This window comes from Eleutherodactylus coqui, chromosome 6, assembly GCF_035609145.1.
Source record: "Eleutherodactylus coqui strain aEleCoq1 chromosome 6, aEleCoq1.hap1, whole genome shotgun sequence".
In the NCBI taxonomy this organism is placed as follows: Eukaryota; Metazoa; Chordata; class Amphibia; order Anura; family Eleutherodactylidae; genus Eleutherodactylus; species Eleutherodactylus coqui.
The window spans coordinates 169,341,579-169,362,533 of NC_089842.1; the positions used below are offsets into that span (position 1 = coordinate 169,341,579).

The following is a 20,955-nucleotide window of genomic DNA, read 5'->3' on the forward strand; positions in this document are numbered from 1 at the left end:
AAACAGGTCGCGGTTGCATTGCTACAAGAGACGCACTTTCCACGCTCGGGCCCACCGGACTGTGGTAGGAACAAATATTATCCCCTGTGGTTCCATTCCACCCACCCTGAGACCAAAACCTGTGGAGTCTCTATAGCATTCCATAAATCTATAACCCCAACGGTGATATCCCAGGAAGGGGATGAGGATGGGAGGTATATGTTTCTCAAGGTGTCTATCAATAGTAAAATATACACGATTGCTAATATGTACTTCCCTAACCAAGGACAAGTGAGCTTCGCGGCCGGGGCTCTCCGGAGCCTCTCGGACTTCGCAGACGGAACCCCGATCCTATTGGGAGGCGACTTTAATATGTGTATGGACCCCCGGTTGGACTCCTCCACAGGGCGCTCAGCGCTCTCAAGATCAGCCACCCGAAAGGTTCAGGAAATCCTCGTGAATATGGACCTGATAGATCTCTGGCGCATTCTTCATCCGGGTAAGCGAGACTACACCTTTCACTCCATGGCACATAACTCCTATAGCAGGATCGACTACATTTACATCTCACACAGCTTACTAGACGGGGACCCTCGATGTTCCCTGGACATCCTGCTGTGGTCCGACCACTCCCCAGTGTTTGCATCCTTGGGCCCGGGGGACACGGAGTTGAGGACGCCCACGTGGCGTCTAAACGACAACCTGCTCAAAGACGTTGTCTGCATGAATGACGTCAAAAAAACAATAGCTAACTTCAGGATAGACCACGAATTAGACCCCACTCCCGCCCCGCTAAAATGGGAGGCATTAAAATGCGTCCTGAGAGGGGTTTTCATCTCACATGGTGCCAGGATTAAAAAAGAACAAACAGCTAGGCTTACCCAATTGATAAAGGACCTCCAACAAAAAGAACTGGCCAACAAGACGCACCCATCTCCCACCCTCCAAGCGGAAATCTCTGAGACTCGACACAAAGTTCTAGACATCCTCGATCAAAAAGCCCTATGCAGAAGGGATAAGTTCAAAGCGGGATTCTATTAATATGGGGATAAAAGTGGCAGATGGTTAGCCAGGGCCCTACACCCCAAATTGTCCCACCCCCACATACACTCCATAAACTCAGCGGAAGGTAGGAGAATCCACTCCCCAAAAGAAATATTAGAGGAATTTCGACGGTTTTACTCAAAACTATATAACATCCCTGAGCCACGAGGCATCTCTGACACTCAATACGCACAGAAGCTCGAGGAGTATCTAGACCAGTATGTTCCCAGAAGACTTTCGTCAGACGAAGCTGGGGATTTAGAGAGGGACTTCGATTTAGAAGAACTCTCAAAAGTATTAGCGGACATCAAGCCAGGAAAGAGCCCAGGCCCTGACGGCTATTCCCCGAGATTCTATAAGGCATGTGGGGACTGGGTATCGGATCTACTGGTGCAGGCTTTTAACTCAGTGTCCCGGGGTTGCCCATTCCCCCCACAGGCCTTACAAGCTCATATTGTCTTGATCCCCAAACCTGGGAAGGATCCCCTGTCTTGTGGCAGCTACCGCCCAATATCACTGATCAATTGCGACATTAAAATCTTTTCTAAAATAATAGCCAATAGACTAAATCCGGCGATCCCGCGTCTCATCCACAATGACCAAGTGGGATTTGTCCCCGGGAGGGAGGCAAGGGACAATTCCACCAAAACCATGTCCCTGATAGATCGGGCCAAGAAAAAGGGAGTCCCACTCTGTCTGCTTTCTGTGGACGCTGAAAAAGCGTTCGACAGAATCAGCTGGAGATTTCTAGAGGCGACACTGGGGAAGGTGGGGATGGGGACATGGGCACTATCCTGGATACTGGCACTATACAACAGCCCATCGGCCCGGATCAGGGTGAATGGCAACCTGTCCACTCCCCTAGAGATCAAAAATGGTACGAGACAGGGGTGCCCCTTGTCGCCAATTTTGTACATATTGGTAATGGAGACGCTCGCAAACGCCATCAGAAATAACCCCTCAATAAAAGGGATGCAGGTCGGGCAGGCAGAATATAAAATATCACTTTTCGCGGACGACCTCCTAATATACGTCACCAATCCCCGTGTAGGCCTCCCAAACATTATCCAGGAATTTAACGAGTTTGGAAAAATTAGCAACTACAAAGTTAACGCACAAAAGTCGGTGATTCTGAATACTTCAATACCTCAGACAATCGTAGCTGACCTGTCCTCAGAATTCCCTTTTATTTGGAAACAGGGCTCAATCAAATATCTAGGGATTCAAATCCCGACAGACCCGACCGCGACATATGAACTAAACTACAAACCCCTCCTTAGAACCCTTGAGAAGGACCTGGAGAAGTGGGAGGGAATCCCGTTATCATGGTTTGGCAGGATGAGTGCGATCAAAATGGATATCCTCCCGAGGGTCCTATACATATTTCAGACCGCACCATGTAACCCTCCAAAAGCTTTTTTCGACAAACTACGTAGCCAAATCCTTAAATTTGTATGGAAAGGAGGATCCAGGAGACTTAGCTACAAAAGCCTAACCAAGCAAAAAGAGAAGGGGGGGGGGGGGGGCGGGACTCCCAGACCTGCGTCTATATCATAAGGCGACAATCGGCACCCTCATATTAGACCTCTTTCACCATAGATCTGACAAACAGTGGGTGCAAATAGAGAATGTTGGTAACGACATCGAGACGCGGGGGGTGTTCTGGGTCCCCGGCCTGAGGACACAAGAGAAATCGACGATCTTGTTCCTAATGAACTCACTCCTGGGGGCCTGGAGAGGGGGGTGTGACGTGTCGATACCAGGGCCCCTCACACCACTGGCTGGCAACCCACAACTCCCAGCAACACAGCACACACGCAACCTGAGGTTCATGCCACTCGGAGTGGAGGCAAGGATAGGGGAGGTGCTGGAGTCGGGAAGGCTGCGGGACATGGCAGATATTAGAGGAGCAGTGAACTCTCCCCCGGGCTCATGGATGCAATTTCTCCAGATCCGTAGTTACTTGGAGAGAATAAGACCTGCTGGGGGCTGGACAGCGAACCTCACCCCCTTCGAGAAGTTATGTTGCGCTTCGGAAACGCCCAGACACACAGTCTCATTGCTATATAACCAATTACTAGACGAAAAACTAGGCGACCATCGCCCCAGGTGGGTGGGGGCTTGGGAAGAAGTGCTAGGCCGGCCGGTCCCAGGAGAGCTCTGGTCTAGGGCTTTTCAGCTCACACATAAGATGTCCATCGCGAGCAGAATCCAGGAGCTAAACTTCAAAATTCTATCTAGATGGTACATGACTCTAGAAAGATTACATACCATCTTCCCATCAACCTCGAGCATCTGCTGGCGCTGCAAAGCAGAGACCGGCTCGATGCTTCACATTTGGTGGGAATGCCCCATGGTCGCACCCATCTGGCACCAAATGAAAAACCTGTACGAGAGTACGTGCAGGGAGACTCTGGACATGACACCGGAGCTGGCACTTTTGTCGATTGCCCCCAACACCCTGTCCCTCAAAAAAGGCCTCTTAAAGTTCTTCATTTTGGCAACCCGCCTGTCAATCCCCAGGTTCTGGAAACAGGACAAGGAGGTTCCCAGACACGCGTGGGTGGGGGCAATGGACGAAATAGCCCAGATGGAGAGACTGAGGCTAACCAATGACCCCCAGGGTTACGATAATTTCTATAAGACCTGGGCAATGTGGATAGACATCCGGGAGACACCCTCATTCACCAGATGGCTACAAACAGGTTCTTGCACATAAAACCAAACGACCAAGGCTGGCCTCTATACCACTGAACCCAATACCTGGACCCCCCCCCCCTCTTCCCGCTCTTCCCTCCCCCCCTGGTCCCAAACCCCTGTCTTTTCATATGTTACTGTTTACGAGACGACAAATTTCAAGCAAAACGCATCTCTGTTTGAATGGGAATTTATTGCAATAATATTCATGGGGCCATGAGTGCTCTGCTCATGTTTAATATCATTTACGCATTAATGTAATTGTTTTGCCTTAATGTTAAAATCCAATAAAAATGTATTGAACAAAACCAAAAAAAAATAAAAAAAATAAAAAAAATATTAAAGTTAAAAAAATGACGTGTTCTCTGTAGATATCTAAATAACCCAGGGGTGCACATCCTTTTCTGGTCTAAGGGCCACATTGGCATACTAAACCTCACCAATGGCCGCAATAAAACATAAAGGTGTATTCGCATCTGGGGCATTTCTGGTATGTAAAGACTATATGCCATAAATGTCTGGTAGGTGGAGGCTCCACTTCCAGGACTCGCACCTATCAAGAGAAAGAAGGTCCCCTTTTCCCCCGATCAGTAATTCAGAGAGGAGGCAACTATGCAAGCACATAGCTCTTTTCTTTGTAGATTATGACTGCTGCAGTAACAGCCTAACATTTCACCTGTAAACTATAATGGAGACCCCTGTATACATAAACAGCAACCTCTAACACAAACTCCTTTCTGGAGTGTCAAACAAGGGCCCCATTCTCCTCATACGAATGACCCAAAGATGGCTACACATTGCACTATTAGTAACTAACTGCCCTTCCTTGCTTCCATGATTTGTGCCACTTCTCTCCTATCTTACACAGAAACTATATGCAAGCAGTCACCAGGCACAGACTATCCACTGGATAGTTGAGTGCCATACAGAATGGCATCTTAGACTGCATGTGCCCTGCCTGGGCTCCAGGTTGTGCATTCATGGCAAAACAGGTTGTTGTTGTAGTCAGGACAGGATGCAAAGACCACCTCTTTGAGAAGACAACTCTGTTATCCAGAATTTCAGCTCAATTATATACTTTGTATCTTAGCCATCTTTTATGTGGAGACCAACCCACTGGAAGACCATTTTCAATGCAATTTTGGGTGGTCATATTATGGGTACTTTGGACTCTTTTCAACTGGTGACCTATCTTCTGGATAGGTCATTGGTAATTGATGGATGGGGGTCCGCTGCTCAGGACCTCTAACCATGAGCTGATTGTTCAGCCCACCATGGACTTCAGCAGACAGGAAGGAAATGGAAGTGCTGGCTTCACTGCCATTGAAATTAAAGTGAGAGCTATGCTACTATTCTAATTCCTGCTTCTCGTTACGGACATGGCAGAATGAGGCTGCAGCGTCACATGCCTGAACTACTGCAACCACAGTGCCCAAGATCTGAGTGCCGATGCAAAGAGAATGGGCAATGATGCTGCAGTCTCCTATTGTCTGCAGCAGTTCTCCGATTTCTGGTGACATCATCTGTCGCAGCAATCACGGGGACCACAGCAAGGCTGCAGCGCTGGATCCTGGGGACAGCAACGTTGTAAGCATAGTTCCCTTTATTATTTTTAAGGGGTTTTTCAAGATTTTCAATTTGCATACAATCCAGCTACCCTACCATAAAATGACAAATTGCAATTTTTCTTTACTTGCTGTGAACAGACTGTATTTTATTATGTTAGTATATTTCAGTAGCAAACCCATGTATCCATATTGTGCCATATACTGAATATGTATTTATTACCTTAATCTTGCTTTCAAGTTTTTCCAGAGGTTTTTGTTGCAGCAGTTCCTCTCCTAAAATTTGAGACATTTGTGAGAAAATCTCTAGCGCCTCTTGCTGGTAAGCTGTGATATGAGACTGAAGCTCCTCTGATAATGTTTCAGATTGTGTTTGGCCACCATCAGGCTGTGGTGCTGGAACATCCCCAGTTCTTTGATCACCGACTGATTTAACATCCTGTTTGTTGAATAAAAACCAATAGAGGGATATAAAAGTCTACAAATAACAGCGACAACATTAGAAGAACGATTAGTACACAAAGAAGGAAAATACAATTTACAGGCAACTATGAAAATTGTTCACAAATATATTAGGAAATTGCTATCTTGCAATAGTTATTCCAAAATATAGGAGTTGATGCTTTCTCTGATATAGTTGCAGTGCTTCTGGAGGAAAATCATATTCTCCACAGCATTCCTTCCAAGCCATCAGCATATACAGGCTACAGTATTTTACAGCAGCCTGTATTATGCTCATTATGGTTTTAAAGGGTACCAGTAGGAAACTGGAAACTCCTGCATCTTACAATACCAATCAATCAGAGTGGTTCCGAAATTGCTATTTAGGCAACTTTTTAAAATATCTTTTTAGGATTACCAATGAGCCCACATTTTCCCAATTTTCTCTATACATTATCATCTATCATATACCTTAAGTGATTTCTCAAATATTAGTTTGACACTTTGAAAAAAAAAAAAAAAAAAACTTACAAGGTCCTCTGCTACAACTCAAGCATTCTCCGTATGTAGTGGCCCAGAGTTGATGGGGCCCCTCCATAAATGTTATATGTCTGTCTTGTACCAATGTCTTGTTAAGAAGGGTGAACTTTTAAATTCATATTTTGTATCTGTTTTTTCTCAGAAAGTAGATGGAACATCAACTAATCTTCCCTGTGCTATTGGGGGAATAAAAGAATGCAGGCTATCTGTAAGCAGATGGTGAGGGAACACTTATCTAAGTTAAATGAATTCAAGTCTCAAGGTCCAGATGAATTACATCCTAGGATACGGAAGCAGCGGAGGTAATTACTGAACCACTCGCCATAATCTTTGAAAATTCCTGGAGAACAGGAGAAGTCCCAGAAGACTGGAAAAGGGCAAATGTTGTCCCTATCTTCAAAAAAGGAAAGAAGGCGGATCCAGGAAACTACAGGCCTGTGAGCCTGACTTCCATACCGGGAAAGATCTTTGAACAAATTATTAAACAGCATGTATGCAATTACTTGGATGAAAATGCAGTAATTAACCAGAACCAGCATGGGTTTGTAACAAACAAGTTATGCCAGACTAATCTAATTTTCTTCTATGATAATATCACTGACTGGGTTGATCAGGGAAATATGGTAGATATAGTTTTTCTTGACCTTAGTAAAGCATTTGACAAAGTATCTCATACTATACTATTGAAAAAATGACCAAATATGGGAGTGAGCAGGTCAAGTGAGCGAGCCACACAGACACCGGACATCAGTCTTTGGAGAGAATGGAGGAAGCCGAGTGAGCCCATTCTACCCATGGGACCTCGGCGCTGCTACTGCGAGGTCGCTGGGAGCGAAATTACACAGATAACTGGGACTGTAGATTATCCAAGTACTCAGAGAATCCTCCCTGTTGCACCAGTCTGGTTTGTTGTACTTGTACCAAGACTGTTTGTTTGGAATTATGTTGAGAAGTTTACAGTAAGGCTGGGTTCACACAGGACGGCCAATCCGCTGCGGTAAGTCAGGCCGGAACCGCAGCCGCGGTTTCAGAATATGCAGCATGTCTATTTATCTTTTCTTTCCGCTGCGCTCTCCTCTATGGGAGCGCCGGCCGCAGCGGAAAAGCGAGCGGCCGAGCCGCTTCAAAGCCGCCACGGGATTTCCGCTGGGAATACGCCCAGTGTGAACCCAGCCTAAACTGACAGAACCAACCGTTCCCGATTCTTGTTCAGAAAGTTCCCCTGGGTGTGGACTACTTTATTTCATTGGGAAGATCCAGTCACAGAGGACGGAACGGTGAAGCCGCCTTCCTCTATTAGCCCTTTACATGCTGCGGTCGCATAGGCCGCAGCGTGTAAAGGGTTTAACAGCAGAGATCGGAGGTTTTCTCCATTTTCTGCTGTGTAAGAGCTGGTGCCCGGCTATCCTCTGACAGTGATCACCAGCTCTCCCTGCCCCAGGGATCATCGGCCGGCTACTGACAAGCCGATGGTCTCCATGGAAACCTGTAAACAAAGCAGTGCAGGAGTTTAAAAAAAGAAGCGGTAAGTTGCCGGCCGATCGGTAATATCTTCTTGTTCTCTGTGGGGCTGTGCAGGGAGAGCACGCTGCCACAGCTTATGGCATTGTGCTCTGCAGGTCCCATAGTCAAACATAGCCTGGAAATCTTCCGGGCTATATCACTATGGGCAGTGGAGCTCGACCCGGAAAATTTTCGGGGGTGCCACTGAAGGGGTTAAAATGCATGTATCAATGTTGGTTGAGAGGGGTACTATTTCCCTTTGTAAAGAGCGGCAAGTAGGCGTAGGGAGGGAGACTTAAGACATGCAAAGCTTCCCTGGGAAATTTTATATGCAAATTAAAGATAGAATAATGCCTCTGCAGAACCACTTGTTGTATACGCCTCTGCAGAGCCAAATTTCCAAGGGGAGCCTTGCTTGGTCTACAAGTCTCCTCACACCTAATTGGCACTCTGCAGAAGGCGAAAAGGAGAAAGAATACACCTCCAGAGGTGTAGCTGAGAGGTGCAAGCTAGGGATATGCCCCCGGCGCAATCAGGATGGAGGATGGGGAGGATGGACCAGCCGAAAGTCATAGGAGGCAATCAGATATTTGCCTGAGAGCACCTCTGTCAGATACATAAAACAGCTGTCTACTGCCACCAGAGGCACGTTGGGTGTTGGGTAGTTGCCAAAGCAAACTGCTGTTTTGATAGATGCAAAAGGCAGAAGACATAGATGGTCCTTGTGAGCAAACCTTTCTTGACATCATGAGCATGTGACCAATCACATGTAGAGGAGGAGTCAGACTCCAGGCTCTGCTGTTGGGACTGTTTTCTATAGTGCCTTCTTCAATACAGAATATGAAGAGTCTTTGTCAGCAGGTAAAATAGATTACAGTTGTGGTTACAAATTGATTATTAAATGGCTGCACAATCTTGCAGTTACCAGCAGCTTTACCTACAAAAACGTGCAGCCAATAATCCCTTTGGAAACTGCACCGACACGCTGTTCAGCACAGATTTTGGCCGTCATCGTGGCTGCCAGTAGCCACTCTATGAGGGCCTTACCATCAGACATCCTGGGTCTGAATCCATCATATCATGTACATACATATACACACACATACATACTTGGCCGCGCATGCATTCAAGCCTTGGGTGCAGTGTGAAGAGAGGGGGACATGAGATCTCCATTCTTGAATTCAGTGGGGGTCTCCTCGGTGAGAAACATAAATTCTAAGATAACTCGTTTAGGTTTCATATGGGGGGGCACCAAACTGAATCCTTGCCCTGGTTGCTGCAAAACCTACCTACATTTCTGCCCCCCGACCCACATCACAAGCCTTTCACCCAACCAGCCAGAATCCTACTCTGCACTGATGGCTGTCTGTAGATGGGTATCTTTTCCTTATACAGAAGACTCTGGTTTGTCTTATGTCCTTAGTCATGTTGCACAGGCTTTTAAAAGTTCGGACATTGATTTATAGGAAAGCTGCTTTCCAATAGGTGGGATGGAAAAGACGTTAAACCATCACCCATTTGTGTTAACCTTTGCATATGTTACAAAATCTAAACCTTGCTTAACATTTATGAAAAATAAAGCGTTTAAAGAACCTGGACATTTTTCTATGAAATAGCTGAAAATTGAAATAAGCCAAATGGAAAGGTCAACTTTAAATATATATAACTGCAGCTAATTATAGACTGGCATTGACATTGGCATATGCAGACAGGAGATTAGAGGCATTAGAAGCAAAATTCTTACCTGAACCTCATTTAAAACGACAAGCTTTTCCTCATCTTCTGGGAGTGACTCGGCTCTTCTTAGCCTTTCCTTCACTGTGGTTATCAGACCCGAGGCGTGAAGGGAGGCATTGTCGCTGACTGTCATGTCATTTACCGAGCTTTCTAGTTGTCTGAAATAGTGTATAAATGATTAATTATTTGATAGACAGCAAAAGACAATTCTATATACAATAGGAAAAACTGTATGAAAATTAGAAGCAATCAATAATAAAAATAAAATCCACCATCAGAGAAGCATTAACACCATCAAACCTGTGCCAAAACCTATAGGTGGGGGGCCACGGCATTCTAAGTAAACAAATTACATGCCTGTCATACTCAAGGTGGGTTGACAAGAGGTTAACTCTGCTACTCAACAGTCCTGGATAAATGATAAGTTTACCACATTCTCCGTTCTGCACAGGAGGAACCAGAATCTTGATTAAAGGACTTTTCATTGATTATGTTGCTATCCCCCATTATATATAAATCAGCTAATATAACCTTAGTTGGTTCTTTTTTTCCCTATCTGAAACTCCTGAACTCGTTCTCCACAGGTGGTCATATGACCTCAATTCTTACCAGCTCAAATCTACTTGGAGGTTATAGGTTTTCAAAAGAGTCAATTTCTTAGTCTGTGTGATGCTGTTACATGGATTCTACCCCAGCAACTGCTTAGAGGGGGGACAGACACTCTTATTACTGTTACTGATGAGGATTAGAGGCTCCTGTCACACAGTTATAATAAAGGAGATCACAGCTCAGCCTCCTGAATGTATACTTACGGTCTATAGTTTACTGCTTATGTGATGCTATGCTGATGCATCATGATATTGAAAGCACAGAACAGTGAAAGCAAAATCAAGATGTTGTCTGATAAGGATCAGACAGGAGGCTGTACTTCATGGAGGTCACTTCAGTACATGTAGAAGACATCCAGAGTGTGACAGTCTATGACGGTTCATACACAGATAGATATCAATCACTGGTAGCTCCGCCCATTGGACTGTTCAGCTCAGAATGAGCAGATATATAAATGTATAAAATACAAGCTATACTGAATCTTTTCCCATAAAACTATATTACCATCTGCTCATCTCCTCCTGCTCTATAACATAAAGCCTGCAGTTTGGACAGCATGTTGAAGCCAATAGGTTCCCTTTAAATGGCTGTGCAGCTCCATCATTTTAAGGATTGTTGGGAGTCCAGGCAGTCACAACTTTACTAATCTTGGATGCTTACAAGATGAAAATGGTAAATTGGTTAAGAATGATGTTAAGAAGGCCGAACTTTTAAATTCATATTTTGTATTTGTTTTTTTCTCAGAAAGTAGATGGAACATCAACTAATCTTCCCTGTGCTATTGGGGGAATAAAAGAATGCAGGCTATCTGTAAGCAGATGGTGAGGGAACACTTATCTAAGTTAAATGAATTCAAGTCTCAAGGTCCAGATGAATTACATCCTAGGATACGGAAGCAGCGGAGGTAATTACTGAACCACTCGCCATAATCTTTGAAAATTCCTGGAGAACAGGAAAAATCCCAGAAGACTGGAAAAGGGCAAATGTTGTCCCTATCTTCAAAAAAGGGAAGAAGGCGGATCCAGGAAACTACGGGACTGTGAGCCTGACTTCCATACCAGGAAAGATCTTTGAACAAATTATTAAACAGCATGCATGCAATTACTTGGATGAAAATGCAGTAATTAACCAGAACCAGCATGGGTTTGTAACAGACTAATCTAATTTTCTTCTATGATAATATCACTGACTGGGTTGATCAGGGAAATACGGTAGATATAGTTTTTCTTGACCTTAGTAAAGCATTTGACAAAGTATCTCATACTATACTATTGAAAAAATGACCAAATATGGGATTGAGCTAAGCAGCACATGTGAAAAAGACTTGGGTATACTAATAGATCATAAACTGAACATGAGTCAACAATGTGATGCTGTAGTTAAAAAGGCAAACACAATTCTGGGATGTATTAAGAGAAGCATAGAGTCTAGATCACGTGAGGTAATTATCCCCCTCTACTCTTCCTTAGTCAGGCCTCACTCGGAATCCTGTGTCCGGTTCTGGGCACCCCACTTTAAAAAAGACAGACAAACTGGAGCAACTTCACAGAAGAGTTACCAAGATGGTAAGCGGTCTGCAAATCATGTCCTATGAAAAACGGTTAAAGGATCTGGGAATGTTTAGCTTGCAAAAAAGAAGGCTGAGAGAAGACTTAATAGCTGTCTACAAATATCTGAAGGGCTGTCACTGTGCAGAGGGATCAGCCCTATTCTCATTTGCACAAGGAAAGACTAGAAGCAATGGGATGAAACTGAAAGGGAGGAGACACAGATTAGATATTAGAAAAAAAAATTCTGACAGTGAGGGTGATCAATGAGTGGAACAGGTTACCACGGGAGGTGGAGAGTTCTCCTTCAATGGAAGTGTTCATACAAAGGCTGGACAAATATCTGTCTGGGATGATTTAGTGATCCTGCATTGAGCAGGGGGTTGGACCCAATGACCCTGGAGGTCCCTTCCAACTCTACCATTCTATGATTCTATAATCTGTCTGTTGTGACCTATCACAGCAATATGCCATCATTTACGATCATAAGAACACCCCTTTAATCACTTTATAGCATGTCAATCAGAAGAAGTGTGTTCACTCACTGAGGTATCAAACAATGCTGAAAATGGGCCAAGCCAGTCCTGGCCATTAGTTTCTCTCACTGAATTAAAAGGTAATTATGCAAATATGTTCTCCCTCTAAGGTACCTATACTTTATACACACAGGTACATATATATACAAATCCCTATGCAAATTATCATCTTTACAACTATCTCCATCAGCTAGAATTAGCCAATGCTATCACAAGCTGAAAGAGTTAAAAGCAAGCCGATATAAGACACCAGCCACTTCCTCTTTTAGCCCCAATCATCCAAAAAAAAAAATCTCAATCTTTCAGGAGGGAAAATTGTCTCCGCTGTCTGTGGTTATCTTCAGTTGTAGAATGTCACAAATGAGACAGTTTCATTATTTTGATAATGGTTCTGTGATTCACCCAGGAAACTTTCAAAAGCACTCGTTATGCAGATCTTCCATGTCGAGCATTTAATATTTTTTAACACACCGATTGCTCAGCAGTGCGACCTGTACTTGCCTCTTGTAGGAATTACAGTCCTGTAGAAGTGTCTGTGGTTGACCACTGGCCTCTCGCCATCCCGCTTTCGCTTCCTCTAATGCTTTTTTCTCAGCAGCTTCTCCGCAGCTGTCTGTCACATCTAGATAATGCTGCTCATGAATACTGTCTCCTTCTACGGTCTGTCAGAAATTCAACAGATTAAAGAACATTAATGAGAATACTTTGAACAAAATAGAAAGTAATCTGCTTTACTATTAATAAAGTATAGAATAAATATAACAATACTGTAGTGTAATGAGGATGGTTACATTGAAAATGTTTGGAACACAATGTCGAGATGGGATTCGTTGATTTACCAACTGGAGTACCGGAATATTTTCCAGTGGACCCCGACTCTGACACAAAAAGGAGTCCATAAGAAAACCTCATTTGTAGCTAATATTGGAACCAATTACTTACTACAGGGTCTATTTTTTAAAAGAAAGCTGAAACATTCTGTCCTAACTGCAGGCAGCCTGTTATAGAGCAGGAAGAGCTGAGCAGATTGTATATAGTTTCATGGGGAAAGATTCAGAAGAACTTGTTATTCATTTATATCTCTGCACATTCAGAGCTGAACAGTCAAATAGGCGGTTCTATCAGTGACTGATAGACAGCTCTGTATGTACAGTTATACACAGATAGCTGTCAATCACTAATAGCACCGCCCATTGGACTGTTCAGCTCAGAATGAGCAGGGGTTTTAATGAATAAAGTACAAGTTATAATGAATCTTTCCCCATAAAATTATATATCCTCCTGTTCTATACCGTGGTGCCTGCAGCTTGGGCAGCATGTTTAAGCTGACATATTCCTTTTAAAAGAGTTGCCAAGTTGGAGGTCCTAAGTACAATCTGTTCCCCATACAGTAATATAACTAATAGAGATATACTCACCTCTCCCAGCTCCTGCTGTATCCCATGTCAGTGCTACAGGCTGCAGTCCCACCCAGGTTATGGGATGCCACACACGCTCAGGGATAAATAGCGGAGCTGTCCCATTGTCTGCAGGGCCTGTGACATCCCGTAAACAGGCCAGGGGCGACCTGTAAAGCTGATATCACAGGAGAGACACGGAGCGGCACCACCAGACACGGGGCGTGGGGAGAGGTGAGTAGATCATGATTTGTTATGTTACGGGGTGGGAAAGGGGTTGTACTTACAACTGACAATCCCTTTAAGAGATTATTCCCAGACAATATATTGGACCTTAATGATGATTTGTCATGTGTGCCCAATGAACACAACAGAGATGAAGGTGGAAGTATACATTTTTCTGTCCAATGGGTCCAAAGTAACACCAGTCAAATACCGCGTTGGATCCATGGGAAGAAACAATTCTGAGGTTTTACGCTTCAGTGACCACTAGGGATGAGCGAGTATACTCGCTAAGGCACTACTCGCTCGAGTAATGTGCCCTAGCCGAGTATCTCCCCGCTCATCCCGAAAGATTCGGGTGCCGCCGCGGGGCGGGGAGCTGCGGGGGAGAGCAGGGAGGAACGGAGGGGAGATCTCTCTCTCCCTCTCTCCTGCCCGCTCTCCCCTGCTCCCCACCGCAACTCACCTGTCAGCTGCGGCGGCCCCCGAATCTTTAGAGACGAGCAGGGAGATACTTGGCTAAGGCACATTACTCGAGCGAATAGTGCCTTAGCGAGTATACTCGCTCATCACTAGTGACCACCAATATGCCTTCTTACAGAAATCACTGAAGGACTCCAAACCTGCCAAAGCAGTTTACAGAGGGAGGGGGCTCATTTTTCACCTATTGTCCCCTTCTCATGATGAAATTGCAAGATGAAGACAAGTTGTTGTGTCAGCCGGAGGTTTAAAAAAGGCATCTGAGTCTGTCATATAACCCAGCCTAAGGGCTAATGCCCAGGACCAGATTTTTACCGCGGTCCCGCGGCGTAAATCCGCTATGGAATTCCGCAGCAATTAGGTTCTATTGAACCTAACCTGCCAACGCCGACACGAGGAATTTTACCGTGCGTTTCCGCTGCAAGAAATAAATCGCAGCATGTTCTATTTCCAGCGGATTTACACCGCTGGAGGTCCCCACTAACGTAGTATTAATGGAGACAGTGGAAAAATGTGCGTTTTTCCGCGATCATAAGCGGCCGCGTTTTGTTTACGACTGCGGTACTCCCGCGGCAGAATTCCGCAACGGCCGTGGGCATGAGCCCTAATAGATCCTGGATCTAATAGGTCGCCTGTCATAGGCATAGTATACTGCAATACATAATATGCAGTGTAGTATGACAGAAATCAAATGATTGAAGTCCCCTTGTGTGACAAAAAAAAAAAAAAAAAAATCAAGAAAAATCTAGAGTTACTCACCTCTCTTCGCTCCCCCGTTCATCCTCCTCCGCCGTTTCCGGTCTCCCTATCACTTTTCATACTGAGCTTGTCTACAAACAAGCTGCAGCAGCCAATGACTGTGCTCAGCGATCATGGCTGAGCGCTGTCATTGAATGCCCCAGCAGGTTTACGAGACATAATAGCTATCTGTAAACAGACAGCGGAGACTGGAGCCAGCAGCGGGGAATGCACCGAAGAGCAGATAGAGATGAGTAATTGCTGATTTGTTATTTTATAACATGGGGGACCCAGTGACAGTTAACTTAACTTGGACATCCCCTTTAAATAGGCTACTGTTCCAAGTATAAAATACTGCTGTACAAAAGTATTACAGTATATTGTACAAGTAATCAGATGATCGAGTTCAAGTCCTCTAGTGGGACTAAAGGGGAAAAAAAGTTCTGCCAAGATAGAAAGTGATAACTTATTGATCAGTGAGAATGCAACTGAAGGGATCCCTACTGACCCTGAGAAAGGGGGCCCCAAATCTGCCAAAATGAATGCAACTGTATTCACACATTTGTGCTTCCACTGCATTCATGCAGGGACCTTCAGGATCCCCCATTCTGGGGATCAATGGGAGTCCCATCGTTCAGATCCCCAGTAATCAGAAAATTAGCCCCTACCCTGTAGATCATCCTGGCACAATCCCTTTAAATATTTTTTTTTACTTAATACAGAAAAAACAAATGTAAAAACCTTTTTTCCCCAGTTTTTGTATAGAAAAAAAATATGTATCACCACATCTACAAAAGCACTTCAGCTTCGTCCATTTACTTAAACAGCCGTTGTGTACAAAGTGAAGGGGACCCGTCAGTCAGTTGATCAGCAATCAAACATTGCTGCCCTACGCTAAGGATACGCCACGACTGATAAGTCGTGGGAAATCCCTTTAATATGCTTAAATAAGTATAGAATCAGAATGATATCCAATGTATAAGTAGCACTTGTGTCTACTCATCTGCCACAGGAGCTACACGCACATAGGCTGGGGTGAAGTAGTGCCATGGGCTGCTGCGGCTCCACTCGGGTTAGGAATAGACATGTGTGTTTGACTGGATTCTCTTATTGCTGCTTCTGTCTTCTGGGTTATTCGATATTGCCATATAACAGTACCCCCCTTGCACAACTAATGAAAAATCAATAGTTGCAGGAGTGGCGATACTAGTAAGCACTTCTTTTTGGCCCCACATGTTTGCAGCAAAACTTTTATTGACAGTCACACAGTACAGCCCATTGCCAGTAATGTGTACAAACTTGGCGGTGGTCAATGAGGGGTGTACTGAAACCAGTAATGAGGGCCAAAAATTTCACCCCAGATTGCAGTACTAGACATTTATATTTTTCCTGTCTCTTTTGACTGTGCTACCATTTTTCTCCTCTGCGACTTGTTTCACCAGTCCTAATAAGTCAACTATGCCATTACCTATTCTGGCACTGCCACCTCACAATAGTCAACACACATAAGTAACATAACCATAAAAACAAAAATGTAAAAAAACTACCTCATACAGGGGTACTACTTCAAATTCTATCATGAGTTAAACCATTCTATCATGAGTCTATCATGAGTTAAACCTAATAAATGCCAGTTGCCTCTCTGCATATTTGTCCAAACGCATTAACACATGGCCGGCTTAGTGCGTTTCACACCATTAATGGATGGAGAAATTCTAAAGAGTGCCACACACTGTACAAGTCGTAACTCAATAAGACGCTGCCATACACACACAGTAAAGTGCTTCTCATCTGCTAGTTGAAGAATTAGGTTTTGCACAAGGTGTAAATCCCATCATGTTCCCCAGATACAGGAAATCCACAAATAGTAGAGCTTTCAAACCTGGGTGCATTGGAGGACACCAAAAATCCAATGGAGTAGTAAACATATGTATATCCTCCTCTAGCGCTTATGTGTACTGATTTTGGAATTTTATAGCTTAAGATTTATGTCCCCTGTGATTGCGTTTTTTGACACATTAATATGTTTGTCTGATGATCTAGAACAGTGCTTCTCAACTCCAGTCCTCAGGGACCCCCAACAGGTCATGTTTTTAGGATCTCCTATAGTAAGAACACCTGTAGCAATGTCTGAGGCACCGACAATAATGACATCACCTGTGCAATACTGAGGAAATCCTGAAAACATGACCTGTTGGGGGTCCCTGAGGACTGGAGTTGAGAAACACTGATCTAGAATATCTGATAATCAGGCACATTCCAGGTCCTTGCAAAGTATTTTGAAAAAATATTGCAGGTGATAAAACAGATGTTTTGAGCAAATCTGCAAATTATTTTTTCTTTGTCTTTTATGTTAAGGCTGGGTTCACCCAGGGAGGAAATCCCGTGGAATGTCCGAAGCAGGACCGCACAGAAATTCCGCAAGATTTCTGCAGTTGAAGTCCCGAGACATTTGGTGCGGGTTTGAAAGCGGCTTATTCCACTACGGCGATCTCTCCCCATAGAGATGAGATAGCCCGCAGCGGCAATGGTGATACAATTAACATGTCGCGGCTATGAATTCTGCACGGCATATCCGTTTCAGCACTGCTTGGCCGCAGCCGACTGTCCACAGCATGTGGATGAGAGTTTTGCAAATCTTGTCCACTTTCCTGCTTAGTTTAAGGTTTAAGACTCCAGACGGAATTTCTGCCCCGTGTGAACCCAGCCTTAATCTGCTTATCAAGTTTGAACTAAATGCATGGAAATAAATACAGAAGTCAATAGTAACAATTGCAGCCAACAGCAGCAGTGTCAGAGTACATTCACGGGCTTGCGAAACAGATGTGAAAAGTCCACAAAGTCCATAGGGATCTCAATAAAGAAGGAAAGCATAAAAGTACAGTCCAACCTGGAATTGAGACCTTGTCCAGTTCTTTGCCTTTTAAAAGAACAACCACTAACTATGCCAGAGTTGCACCTGTTCCCCCAGCCATATATACTCTGCAAGGCCTTTTGTTCGGTACATTTTGTCAAGAGTAGATAGAACTGTGTGGGTATCAAGAAGATTCCAAAACCACTTATTACTGATGTTACTCAGAAGCAAAGACAGCCTATATTATACCGTATAATATGTATGAAAGGTTAAAGGAAAATTACTGAGCGCAAATTTTGGCTGTATAGTTGCTGCCCCCTGGTGGTCAATGTGTAGAATCCATTTGTATATATTATGGGCTTCAAAACATTATCTTAAACCAAGGAAAACTATGAAGTTGTCATGTAGTGCACCGAGCGGGTTGTCACCTGGTATATACTAGCGAGTACAATAAACACATGAAAGTAATAGAAGACTAGACAACGCTCAGATTCCTGCACCATACTGATATAGTATAATGTCCTTATGAACAATATTCCATGAACTGAAACATATACAATAGAAACCATGCACATACGCCTAAGGGTAACTATAGAGGGTGCAGAGGTAGCAGTCACACCTGAGTCCTGGTGCAAGACTGGGGCCAATAGACCCGCTGCCATATAAGAGGGCACCAGTATTATAAATGGCAAATAGGGGCCCTCGGTATGGATCTTGCACCAGGGGCCCAAGACCTTTTATCAACATCCCAACATACAACGTTGCCAAGTCTTACCTCCGGACTACGACTCTTTGCGTCTGTCTTTTGCATTGATGTTATGGGTTCTTTTTGTGCTTTGCTTTCCACCAATTGTTTTCCTGCAGAAACAGCATTTGACTGTGTAGAAAAGGGAAATGAAATACAAGTAGTAAAGAGAATGAACAACTATGCAAAATAATGAACTGCAAAAAAACCCAAAAAACATTATCTCAATCATTCATATGGATAATTTTACTATTGGGTTTATTATAATGGGCCACAGGGGAAACTGTCTGAAAGCATTACCATTTAGGAGCTTTCAATACAGTGACTCTGACCAAGACCGCTAAATTGGGTATTCTTTGGTACTACGTTACATTGTAATTTGGGCACTGTTGATTCCATTTGAGCACAATATAAATATTATTTATCACTGTGAATTAGTTATTGAGCCATTATGTGGCACTGTTATTTGCGCTCATTGGCTATTCTTTGTATCTCTCTTTCCAGGTAAAGGAAAGGTTAGACCCTAGACAAGGCTATGCTCATAATGTCCACCACAATACATTGATGTACATACACTATAATAATAATGGAATCCATGGATTAGAAGCAAATCTCTTAAGAAACCATTATTAAAGGGGTTTCGTGACCTTTGAAGAATTTCCCCAGGGAAGGGAATGACATAAAAAAAAAAAATCAAACTGCCATTACTCAGCCTTCCACTGTGCATCCAGTCCAACCCCACCAACCTGGTCCCCTCTGAAAGAAGAAGCGATTACATGACGTTCACCTCTCACATGACCGCTGTAGCTAGTTGCTAGTTTGAGTGGTCATTGGGCATAAATGGCAGGTGACAGATGAGGCCGACAATTGGCTGCAGTGGTCAAGTGATGATGAATGTGATGTCATCATTTCGTGTTTCAGTGAGGAACAGGGCAGGCTGAGACAGTGGTGCTGGGCCAGAGGCACAGTGGAAAAGCAAGTAATGACAATTGTATATTTTTCATCTAATTCCCATCCCTGGTGCAAGCTTTTCTTTTTAAAAGGTCTGAAAACTTTTTTAACCCTTTCCAATCCACTGTCTGACATCTTCAGACATTCTGATTGAAGGCTGTACAGCTCCGATGTCGGAAGACGTCTGGCAGAGTATTCTTACTGTATATTGCCGGCCGCTCTGTTTTCGGGGGCCTCTCCAGGATGTGTTATACTGCAGTACTGGCTCTAGCCAGCAGATGGCGCCATTGTATAATGGCAGAAAGAGAAAGCCCTCTAGGAAACCCTGAATCCAAAATTGGATTGCAAAGGGTTAATCTAGACTATGTGCAAAATAGCGTTTTCCCTTCTGTTATCATCTGATACCTAGCATAAGGGAGGTCTGTGCAAGGGTGGTTTCACACCTGCGCTCAGAGATCACTTTCCTGAGCCGGAAAGTGAAATGCCCGTAGCCAAAAGGCTCTGTCTCATGGCAGAACCGAACTGACTGCATTGATTCTGGTATTTTGAGCCGGATCTACGGCGGAACCATCAATCGGAGGTTCTAACGCAGATGTGAAACCACCCTAATACATACAGCCTATTCATCCTGCTTTTTTTAGCTGCTACACTCCGTGCCTTGTGATCTAGTGTACCACCTCAGTTCTGTACATTAAGTAGCTATTCCTCCTGGCAAAGCCCTGTTCTTCTACAAGCATGTTATGCTGTGTTTGCCAGACAGCTGTGTTATGCTACTGCCAATACTGCAGCTCTCACACGTTCTTCCAGTAAAAACAGATAAACTTCTGCAGTAGAACTTTTTCTAACAGGTATCTACTAGAGATGAGCGAACGTACTCGGATAAGCACTACTCGTCCGAGTAATGTGCTTTATCCGAGTACCGCTGTACTCGGGGCTAAAGATTCGGGGAGCGCCGCGGAGCGGGGAGCTGCAGGGGAGAGCGGGAAGGAACGGAGGGGAGATCTTTCTCTCCTTCTCTCCCGCCCGCTCTCCCCTGCTCCCCGCCGCAACTCACCTGTCAGCAGCGGCGCTCCCCGAATCTTTAGCCCCGAGTACAGCGGTACTCGGATAAAGCACATTACTCGGACGAGTAGTGCTTATCCGAGTACGCTCGCTCATCTCTAGTATCTACCAATCAGACTAACAAGTATTACTACTTGGGCAAACACCCTAAAACAGGTGTATGGTTTTCTGGCTTGGTTTCCTATTCCCAATCATTGTTTTGCAGACTTGTTAAAAAGTCGTACATTGATTTGAAGGAATGCTGCTATCCAATAGGTGGCGCTGCAGAGGTATTATTCCATCTTCCTTATTTGCATAATTGTGAAATT

General features: G+C 44.2%; 1 protein-coding gene across 1 annotated transcript in view; it reads right to left on the bottom strand.

Moving 5' to 3' along the window:
- Window positions 1-20,955, bottom strand: part of SYNE2 (spectrin repeat containing nuclear envelope protein 2) — a 351,232-nt gene that overhangs the window by 201,445 nt on the left and 128,832 nt on the right. Inside the window, exons 42-45 of the mRNA XM_066608185.1 lie at window positions 18,665-18,766; window positions 12,700-12,860; window positions 9,514-9,664; window positions 5,509-5,724 (exon numbers count right to left, since the gene is read on the bottom strand). Of these exons, the coding sequence (XP_066464282.1) occupies window positions 5,509-5,724; window positions 9,514-9,664; window positions 12,700-12,860; window positions 18,665-18,766 (630 nt within the window). The remainder of the gene's footprint in view (window positions 1-5,508; window positions 5,725-9,513; window positions 9,665-12,699; window positions 12,861-18,664; window positions 18,767-20,955) is intronic.